The 11,065-nt window shown below is 44.7% G+C and overlaps 1 protein-coding gene across 1 annotated transcript in view; it reads right to left on the bottom strand.

The window, feature by feature from the left end:
* fbn2a (fibrillin 2a) overlaps positions 1-11,065 on the bottom strand; it is a 213,954-nt gene that overhangs the window by 111,952 nt on the left and 90,937 nt on the right. Inside the window, exons 12-15 of the mRNA XM_045693798.1 lie at positions 5,044-5,163; positions 1,653-1,778; positions 922-1,044; positions 48-170 (exon numbers count right to left, since the gene is read on the bottom strand). Coding sequence (XP_045549754.1) covers positions 48-170; positions 922-1,044; positions 1,653-1,778; positions 5,044-5,163 — 492 coding nt within the window. The remainder of the gene's footprint in view (positions 1-47; positions 171-921; positions 1,045-1,652; positions 1,779-5,043; positions 5,164-11,065) is intronic.

Genomic DNA, 11,065 nt, shown 5'->3' with positions numbered 1-11,065 from the left:
CGTGTGTATCAGAACATTTGTGTTTGTGATCACCCACTACTCCTTACCTACACAGAAGCGTCCATCCGCCCCCACAGCCAGCCCTGCCAGACACTCACACTTGAAGGAGCCCTCAGTGTTGACACAGCGGCCGTTCATACACATGCCTGGAGTCTGACACTCATCAATATCTACCAGAAAGAGAGTCAGAGACGGAGAGAGTGAGAGTACGAGAGAAATGGAGAGAGTGAGAGTACAAGAGAGACGGAGAGAGTAAGAGTACAAGAGAGACGGAGAGAGTAAGAGTACAAGAGAGACGGAGAGAGTAAGAGTACAAGAGAGACGGAGAGAGTAAGAGTACAAGAGAGACGGAGAGAGTAAGAGGTACAAGAGAGACGGAGAGAGTAAGAGTACAAGAGAGACGGAGAGAGTGAGAGTACAAGAGAGACGGAGAGAGTAAGAGTACAAGAGAGACGGAGAGAGTAAGAGTACAAGAGAGACGGAGAGAGTACGAGGGAAGGAGAGAGTTGAAGAGTGTATAGGGAAATGAACAAAGAGAAAATGAAGAGACAGGGAAGGAGAAAGACAGGGAGAAACAGACCCAAAGAGAGAAGTTATGTGGTTAACAAACAAAACAAAAAACACATTATAACTAGGCCTCTGGGGAGAGGTAGGTTCAATCTCTTGGTCTACATCCCAAATGGTACCCCATTCTTCTATACAGTGCACTACTTTTGACCAGAGCCCTATAGGGTAGCATTTGGAATGCACACTTTGTCTGTTCCTGATCCAGACTCATGGCTAGCAGCTGGTGCTGTAGCATCTCAGTTGGAATTCCAAATGGAACACAGATGATGTTCTGGAATCTATTGGCATAGCTATAAAATATGAGCCAACCTGGACCTGCCATATATTCCATGTCTGCCTAAGTGATCTCTCTACCTGTGCAGTAGCGCCCACTGGAAGCCAGGGTGAAGCCGGGTTTGCACAGGCACTTGAAGCTACCGTCCTCGTTGATACACATGCCGTTCAGACACATGTTGGTGCCAGCGCACTCGTCATGGTCTGTGGAGGGCAAAAGGTTAAAGGTCAGGGGAGAATCTATCATGCTGTTGTTAAAGCCAAACTCACCACGCCCAGACCCGTTGGTTGCCAAGCAGAGGGTCTTGGAATGTGACCCCATGGGGAAAGGCGTGTAGCATGTAGAATGTGATTGATGTGGTGTGTGCATTGAATGGCGTAAAAACAAGAGCAACGTTGTTGTCGACATCGATGGACAGCCATGAGCAAACTAGTAGGTTGTGGTTGGGAGAGAAACACAGAAACTGTATTAATAGGTATTTACGTTCATAATAGTCTAGAATTAGTGGCTTGTCTTCAAAAGGTTAATTCATGAGACTATGGGTTTGACTAGGTTTGAATACTTACAGTACATAAAAAAGTGTTAAATCAAATCTAGGGAACAATTAGCTACAACCTCATGAACATTGGAGTACTGATTTACATGAATGATTAAGGTAACTGATACTATATTAAAATACTTAATCTGGGTTTGATTGATCTTGACTGGCGCAATGGAACCAATAGAGCAGTAACAAAAGTGTAAAACCCCGCCCAATCTGGCACTCCAAAACAGGCTAAAGCAAACGCAAGAAGCATTTGAGAGATCTTACCGACACAGTTCCTGCCATCTGGGGTTAGCTGGAAGCCTGCGTTACAGATGCACTGGAAGCTTCCATCAATGTTGAGACAGCGGCCGTTCTTACACAGAACCCCGTTGTGCAGGCACTCGTCAATGTCTGGTGAGGAAAGTGGTGTTGTATATGTGACTTGCTACCACTTCCCCAGAATGATGCAACAAATCCAATATAACACCATTACAACAGCATACTACCCCTGCTCCTACCAATACACTGCAATGCTGCACCAATTCCAATATAACACCATTACAACAGCATACTACCCCTGCTCCTACCAATACACTGCAATGCTGCACCAATTCCAATATAACACCATTACAACAGCATACTATCCCTGCTCCTACCACTACACCGCAGCGATGCACCAAATGCAATATAACACCATTGGTATACTAACCCTGCCCCTAGACAGTTCCCCCTGGCCCTAGACAGTTCCCTCTGGCCCTAGACAGTTCCTCCTGACCTAGACAGTTCCCCCTGGCCCTAGACAGTTCCCCCTGGCCCTAGACAGTTCCCCTGGCCCTAGACAGTTCCCTCTGGTCCTAGACAGTTCCCTCTGGCCCTAGACAGTTCCCTCTGGTCCTAGACAGTTCCCTCTGGCCCTAGACAGTTCCCTCTGGCCTAGACAGTTCCCCCTGGCCCTAGACAGTTCCTCCTGACCTAGACAGTTCCCCCTGGCCCTAGACAGTTCCCTCTGGCCCTAGACAGTTCCCTCTGGCTCTAGACAGTTCCCCCTGGCCCTAGACAGTTCCCTCTGGCCCTAGACAGTTCCCTCTGGCCCTAGACAGTTCCCCCGGGCCCTAGACAGTTCCCTCTGGCCAAGACAGTTCCCCCTGGCCAAGACAGTTCCCCCTGGCCCTAGACAGTTCACTCTGGCCCCTAGACAGTTCCCTCTGGCCCCTAGACAGTTCCCTCTGGCCCCTAGACAGTTCCCCCTGGCCCTAGACAGTTCCCTCTGGCCCCTAGACAGTTCCCCCTGGCCCTAGACAGTTCCCTCTGGCCTAGACAGTTCCCCCTGGCCCTAGACAGTTCCCCCTGGCCCTAGACAGTTCCCTCTGGCCAAGACAGTTCCCCCTGGCCAAGACAGTTCCCCCTGGCCCCTAGACAGTTCCCTCTGGCCCCTAGACAGTTCCCTCTGGCCCTAGACAGTTCCCTCTGACCCTAGACAGTTCCCTCTGACCCTAGACAGTTCCCTCTGGCCCTAGACAGTTCCCCCTGGCCCTAGACAGTTCCCTCTGGCCCTAGACAGTTCCCCCTGGCCCTAGACAGTTCCCTCTGGCCTAGACAGTTCCCCCTGGCCCCTAGACAGTTCCCTCTGGCCCTAGACATTTCCCCCTGGCCCTAGACAGTTCCCTCTGGCATAGACAGTTCCCCCTGGCCCTAGACAGTTCCCTCTGGCCCTAGACAGTTCCCTCTGGCCCTAGACAGTTCCCCCTGGCCCCTAGACAGTTCCCCCTGGCCCCTAGACAGTTCCCCCTGGCCCTAGACAGTTCCCTCTGGCCCTAGACAGTTCCCCCTGGCCCTAGACAGTTCCCCCTGGCCCTAGACAGTTCCCCCTGGCCCTAGACAGTTCCCTCTGCCCTAGACAGTTCCCCCTGGCCTAGACAGTTCCCTCTGGCCCTAGACAGTTCCCTCTGACCCTAGACAGTTCCCCCTGGCCCTAGACAGTTCCCCCTGGCCCTAGACAGTTCCCTCTGCCCTAGACAGTTCCCCCTGGCCCTAGACAGTTCCCTCTGCCCTAGACAGTTCCCCCTGGGCCTAGACAGTTCCCTCTGGCCCTAGACAGTTCCCTCTGGCCCTAGACAGTTCCCCCTGGCCCTAGACAGTTCCCCCTGGCCCTAGACAGTTCCCTCTGGTCCTAGACAGTTCCCTCTGACCCTAGACAGTTCCCTCTGCCCTAGACAGTTCCCTCTGGCCCTAGACAGTTCCCTCTGACCCTAGACAGTTCCCTCTGCCCTAGACAGTTCCCTCTGGCCCTAGACAGTTCCCTCTGCCCTAGACAGTTCCCCCTGGCCCTAGACAGTTCCCTCTGGCCCCTAGACAGTTCCCCCTGGCCCCTAGACAGTTCCCCCTGGCCCTAGACAGTTCCCTCTGGCCCCTAGACAGTTCCCTCTGGCCCCTAGACAGTTCCCTCTGGCCCCTAGACAGTTCCCCCTGGCCCTAGACAGTTCCCTCTGGCCTTAGACAGTTCCCCCTGGCCCTAGACAGTTCCCCCTGGCCCTAGACAGTTCCCCCTGGCCCTAGACAGTTCCCTCTGTCCCTAGACAGTTGCCCCTGGCCCTAGACAGTTCCCCCTGGCCCTAGACAGTTCCCCCTGGCCCTAGACAGTTCCCTCTGGCCCTAGACAGTTCCACCTGACCTAGACAGTTCCCCCTGGCCCTAGACAGTTCCCCCTGGCCCTAGACAGTTCCCCGTGGCCCCTTGTCCATCTGAAAGCATAGTGTTGGAGTGAGTAACGTTCCACCATAGAAATATAATGAGTACAATTACATTGGTATAGTCGTTATATCTCTGTGTTTCACTTAGCCCAATGTTAAATGATATAGTATATCCATTTACAGTATGCTTGTATTTGTAACTATCTTTTAAACGTGAAATGACAATTCAGCATTCGGTGGATCAATGTCCCAGTAGTCAGGTAACAATATGAAAGCAAAAGGAAACAGCATATTTAGACTGTGAATAAATCTTTAAGGTCCACTCCACGGTGAAGACAGACTCACAGACACAGGCCTGGCTGGGTAAGGGTTTATGCCACAGACTACGAGACACGTCTATGATGACGGCATTGGTTCAACCGCTTTGAATAGAATATATACAGTACCAGTCAAATGTTTGGACACACCTACTCATTCAAGGGGTTTTCTTTATTTGTACTATTTTCTACATTGTAGAATAATAGTGAAGATATCAAAACTATGAAATAACACATGGAATCATGTAGTAACCAAAAAAGTGAGATTCTTCAAAGTTTCTTCTGTATACCAACCCTACTTTGTCACAACACAACTGATTGGCTCAAACTCATTAAGAACGAAAGAAATCCCACAAATGAACCTTTAACAAGGAACACATGTTAATTGAAATGCATTCCAGGTGACTACCTCATGAAGCTGGTTGAGAGAATGCCAAGAGTGTGCAAAGCTGTCATCAAAGGCAACGGGTGGCTACTTTGAAGAATCTCACTTTTTTGGTTACTACATGATTCCGTGTGTGTTATTTCATAGTTCTGATGTCTTCACTATTATTCTACAATATAGAAAATAGTTTTAAAAAATTAAGAAAAACCCTGGAATGAGTAGGTGTGTCCAAACTTTTGACTGTACTGTATATATACACAGTATGTATGTATAAATAGACTCACCGACGCAGACCTGCTTCCCTGGAATTCTTTGGAAGCCTGTGTGGCACTTGCAGTAGAAGGAACCGGCCGTGTTCACACAGTCCCCATTGGGGCACGGGTCGGAGGAACACTCATCTACATCTATTCATTATCAGAAATAGATTTATTAGAAATAGATTTATTAGAAATACAACCTAGAATCATCATGAGTTCAGTTTTAGACAAGCTACCCAGGAAATTGTTAAAAGTTAACTCATATAAATATACAGTACCTAACAGCCTCAGAAGCAACGTTCACGAGATTAGTAATTCGCTCATCTTAGATAATATTAATATATTAGCCATTTCTGAGACTCACTTAGACAGCAGCTTTGATGATACAGTAGTAGGAATACAAAGATATAACATCTGTAGATGTTGCTGTATCTATTCAGAGCCATATTCCTGTAAAGCTCAGAGAGGATCACATGACAAATGAAGTAGAAGTGGTGTGGTTGCAGGTTCACCTGCCTCATCTGAAGCCTCTTCTTTTAGGGTGCTGCTGTAGAACACCACGTGCTAACAGTCAGTATCTGGAGAATATGTGTGTGATATTAGATAAGGTATCTGATGCTAACAGTCCGTATCTGGAGAATATGTGTGTGATATTAGATAAGGTATCTGATGCTAACAGTCCGTATCTGGAGAATATGTGTGTGATGTTAGATAAGGTCTCTGATGCTAACAGTCAGTATCTGGAGAATATATGTGTGATGTTAGATAATGTCTCTGATGCTAACAGTCAGTATCTGGAGAATGTGTGTGTGATGTTAGATAAGGTCTCTGATGCTAACAGTCAGTATCTGGAGAATATGTGTGTGATGTTAGATAAGGTCTGTGATGCTAACAGTCAGTATCTGGAGAATATGTGTGTGATGTTAGATAATGTCTCTGATGCTAACAGTCAGTATCTGGAGAATATATGTGTGATGTTAGATAATGTCTCTGATGCTAACAGTCAGTATCTGGAGAATATGTGTGTGATGTTAGATAAGGTCTCTGATGCTAACAGTCAGTATCTGGAGAATATGTGTGTGATGTTAGATAAGGTCTCTGATGCTAACAGAGAAATGTATTTTCTGGGTGACCCGAACATAGCTGTCCTCTCAAGAGGAAGCTTCTTACTGTGACTAATGGCTGTAACACAGGGGTCTCCGACAGGTCAATCGTGAGCTACCAGTACAGTAGCTCGCTGCCCACCTACGAGTAGCTCCTCAAACAATTCTGAAAGTACATGCAATTTTTACGCGTTCAACTGCAAACTTTCATAAAGAAATCTCACAAGTATCAAACACCACATGCTCCCAGCTACTATTGAATCAACATTGACATTATCCCCACTCTTAGTTAGCCACTATATAGCTTAAAAAGACAAAACTAACACACTATCTGCCAATTAATTTCCAGCAATATTGCCTGTCTGTCTGTCTGTCTGTCTGTCTGTCTGTCTGTCTGTCTGTCTGTCTGTCTGTCTGTCTGTCTGTCTGTCTGTCTGTCTGTCTGTCTGTCTGTCTGTCTGTCTGTGTCTGTCCGTCTGTCCGTCTGTCCGTCTGTCCGTCCGTCTGTCTGTTTGGTGCGTTTGTCTATCACTGTCACGACTTCCGCCGAAGTTGGTGCCTCTCCTTGTTCGTTCGGCGTTCATCGTCACCGGCTTTCTAGCTGCCACCGATCCACGTTTCTTTTTCCATTTGTTATGTCTTGATTGTTCACACCTGGTTCCCATCTTGTTATGATTATTTCCCCTATTTATAACCCTCTGGTTCTCATTATGTTTTGTGCGTGATTGTTTGCTTGTCATCGTGTTAGTTGTTTTGGGTCAGGATTATTTATCCCTGCGTGGATTTGGACTTATGAGTTTCTTCGAGAGTAAAGTACGTTATTTTACTCAGTTCTGTGTCCTGCGCTTGACTCTATCCTCACCTCCACATAACTGACACTGACAATCACTCTGTGTGTAGCCAGTTGATCTGATAACTGTCCTGTGAGTTGACAGAAATACTTTCCCCAAAACATTCTCAATGAAATGTTAACAGCAAAGTAGTTTTACCTGGCAGAAATATATCATGAGCAAGTATATCATTTGTATCTATTATTTGCAAACATGAAATGAGCAGCAGCAGTACAGAACCTTCGCTACACCAGCACATTAGATGGCACATGCCTCACCTGCTAGATGCCCAATTAAAGGGCCAGATATGCAATTAAAAGAGAATTACATAATTACAATTAATTAATTAAATTAAATTAAAATGTATTAAGAATGATTTAAACAATTGTTAGTTTTCTTCCAGACCTAAAAAAATATATTCAGATGTGATTTAAACATTGACTTGGACTCAGAACATCTAATGTTGTTGTTTCTCTATGAACAATTGTATTTAGGGAGTCTGTCAGATCAGAGGCAGTAGGGATGACCAGCAATGTTCTCTTGATAATTGTGTGAATTAGACAATTTTCCTGTCCTGCTAAGCATTCAAAATGTAACAAGTACTTTTGTGTGTCAGGGAAAATGTATGGAGTAAAAAATATATAATTTTCTTCAGGAATGTAGTGAAGTAAAAGTATAAAGTTGTCAAAAATATGAATAGTAAAGTAAAGTACAGATACCCCCAAAAAACTACTTAAGTAGTACTTTTAAGTATTTTTACATAACTGGTAGCTCGCAAAATGTTTTTTTCTTTTTAAGTAGCTCTCATGCTTGAAACGGTTGGAGACCCCTGCTGTAACATGACCCAGGTTATCACTCAACCAACTAGAGTGTTTACAATAGTGTTGGATCTGTGACATCCATTCACTAACAAGCAAAGGATATGAACAAATATGCACACGTGGTTACATGCAGCTCTTGCTTTGATCTCAAAACAAGTGCATCTACTCATGATCGCTCATGCTGTAAACTCAGTCCAGTTCAAAGTGAATGGCACAGATCCATATATGGCAATGGTCTATTTGCATATAGGCCTACTGCGGCTCTGATTGGTTATGCCGCACCGCTCTGTGTAAAGTACGGGCTGAGTCTTGTGTTTCAATGCAATAGAATCACGTGTTCTGCCTACAACAAAATCTCTTGCATAGTTAGTTTTCATACTCTTGCATAGTTTTGTTTCGGGTATGTTGCATTGAAAGTGGCTAATATTGCGTTGATTCTATCACAATTCCCACAGTAAAGGAAAACGTTGATAGTGTTAATAACTAAGGGGGGAAACTCTAGAAAGTGAAGTTAAATTTTGTGCTTCTTTGCACTGCGGATATTTATTCTGTGTGTTAGAGGAGGAGAAGGAAAGGAAAACCAGAATACCAAAGGCAGGGCCTAAAGTTATTTATAAGAGATCATACAAAATGTTTTCTCAGGACTCTATTGTTTAAGATGTAAAAAATGTATGTTGGTCTGATGTGTTTTAGGAGGAGAATCCAGATGCAGCACATTTTATAGAGATTTATACAATTATTCTTGCCAATTGTTGACAAACGTGCAGCTGTTAAGAAACTAACTGTGAGAACTATTACAACCCTCTGGATCGATGATGAATTGAAAATGTTTATGGTTCAAACACATGATGCTATAAAAGGTGGCAAACAAGTCAGACTGCTCAGTTGATTGGTTGACATACTGTCAATTGAAAAATGTATTGACTGAACTTAAAACTTTAAAAAAATAACAGCACCATTGGAGCATTTTAAATTATATTAAGGGCAGAAAACCCAATTAATCTCCATCGTTCATTGAAGTTGATGGGTCATTTATAACAAAACCTTTTGACATAGCCAATAATTTCAAGGACTATTTCACTGGTAAAGTGGACAAACAGAAGTGAAATGGCATCATTGAACAGTGAAAACATCATACAGTATTTGTGTATTGAAGATCTAATTATGAAAGAGAAGTATTGTTGTCTTTTAATTTGGTCAAGTTAGTGTGGAAGAGGTGGAAAAACTATTATTATCCATCAATAATGATGAGCCACCAGGTATAGACAACCTTGATGGGAAACTATTGAGAATGGTAGCAGACCCTATTGACACCCCTATTTGCCATGTCTTTAACCAAAGCCTAAAGGTATATGTGTGTTCACAGGTATGGAAGGAAGCTAAAGTAATTCCACTACCTAAAAATAGTAAAGCACCCTTTGCTGGCTTTAACAGTTTGCTGCCTGTTCTTAGTAAACTGATGGTGAAATTGTGTTTGAACAAATACAATGCTATTTTTCAAAGAACAAGTTTACTACTGACTTTCAGCATGCTTATAGGGGATGGCACTCAACTTGTACTGTACTGACTCAGATGACTGATGATTGACTAAAGGAAATTGATAATAAGATGATAGTTGGAGCTGGATTGTTAGATTTCAATGCAGCCTTGGACGTTATTGATCATAATTTGGTATTGGCATGTAAATAGTGTGTAACTAGTATTTTGTGGTTGGCTCTTGGTGTATTTCCTATTTATAACTTATTTATAACTCTTATTTTATTTTATTTTAAATGTAATATCTTACGTTGTTCTTGTCTATAACGGTTCTGTACTTTGTAATGTATTTGTATGTTTTATGTGGCCTCCAGGAAGAGTAGCTGCTGCATGTAAAGTAGTTAATGGACCCCAGGAAGAGTAGCTGCTGCATGTACAGTAGTTAATGAACCCCAGGAAGAGTAGCTGCTGCATGTACAGTAGCTAATGGACCCCAGGAAGAGTAGCTGCTGCATGTACAGTAGCTAATGGACCCCAGGAAGAGTAGCTGCTGCATGTACAGTAGCTAATGGACCCCAGGAAGAGTAGCTGCTGCATGTACAGTAGCTAATGGACCCCAGGAAGAGTAGCTGCTGCATGTACAGTAGCTAATGGACCCCAGGAAGAGTAGCTGCTGCATGTACAGTAGCTAATGGACCCCAGGAAGAGTAGCTGCTGCATGTACAGTAGCTAATGAACCCCAGGAAGAGTAGCTGCTGCATGTACAGTAGCTAATGGACCCCAGGAAGAGTAGCTGCTGCATGTACAGTAGCTAATGGACCCCAGGAAGAGTAGCTGCTGCATGTACAGTAGCTAATGGACCCCAGGAAGAGTAGCTGCTGCATGTACAGTAGCTAATGGACCCCAGGAAGAGTAGCTGCTGCATGTACAGTAGCTAATGGACCCCAGGAAGAGTAGCTGCTGCATGTACAGTAGTTAATGAACCCCAGGAAGAGTAGCTGCTGCATGTACAGTAGTTAATGGACCCCAGGAAGAGTAGCTGCTGCATGTACAGTAGTTAATGGCCCCCAGGAAGAGTAGCTGCTGCATGTACAGTAGTTAATGGCCCCCAGGAAGAGTAGCTGCTGCATGTACAGTAGCTAATGAACCCCAGGAAGAGTAGCTGCTGCATGTACAGTAGCTAATGGCCCCCAGGAAGAGTAGCTGCTGCATGTACAGTAGCTAATGGACCCCAGGAAGAGTAGCTGCTGCATGTACAGTAGCTAATGGACCCCAGGAAGAGTAGCTGCTGCATGTACAGTAGCTAATGGACCCCAGGAAGAGTAGCTGCTGCATGTGCAGTAGCTAATGGACCCCAGGAAGAGTAGCTGCTGCATGTGCAGTAGCTAATGGACCCCAGGAAGAGTAGCTGCTGCATGTACAGTAGCTAATGGACCCCAGGAAGAGTAGCTGCTGCATGTGCAGTAGCTAATGGGGATCCTAATAAACTAAACTTAACAACTGTGGATAGAAAGTGGACGTTCTGAGAGGACAGCTGGGAAGAGGGTCGATGGCCAATGGTCTTTCTGGGTTTGACTAATAACTCTTTACTTGAAATGTGCTGCCACAATGCTTTCTTATTGCTGTACAGTATTGACAGAGCAAACTTGACTTTTTAACACCCACAGTGTTAATGCCCCACAATGTTAACATCGAAACTTTTAAAGTGTACATATGGGATCATCCGGAAAAGTGTTGAAAGTCTAAAAAGTGTTGAAACATTTTATAAGTGTTAGCCAATCAATCAAGAACACCAGAGTTCCTGGTATCTCAACACTGT

Source organism: Salmo salar, chromosome ssa01 (assembly GCF_905237065.1).
Source record: "Salmo salar chromosome ssa01, Ssal_v3.1, whole genome shotgun sequence".
NCBI lineage: Eukaryota > Metazoa > Chordata > Actinopteri > Salmoniformes > Salmonidae > Salmo > Salmo salar.
Note: the sequence above shows the minus strand (reverse complement) of the source record. Positions and strands in the feature narration are given on the sequence as shown.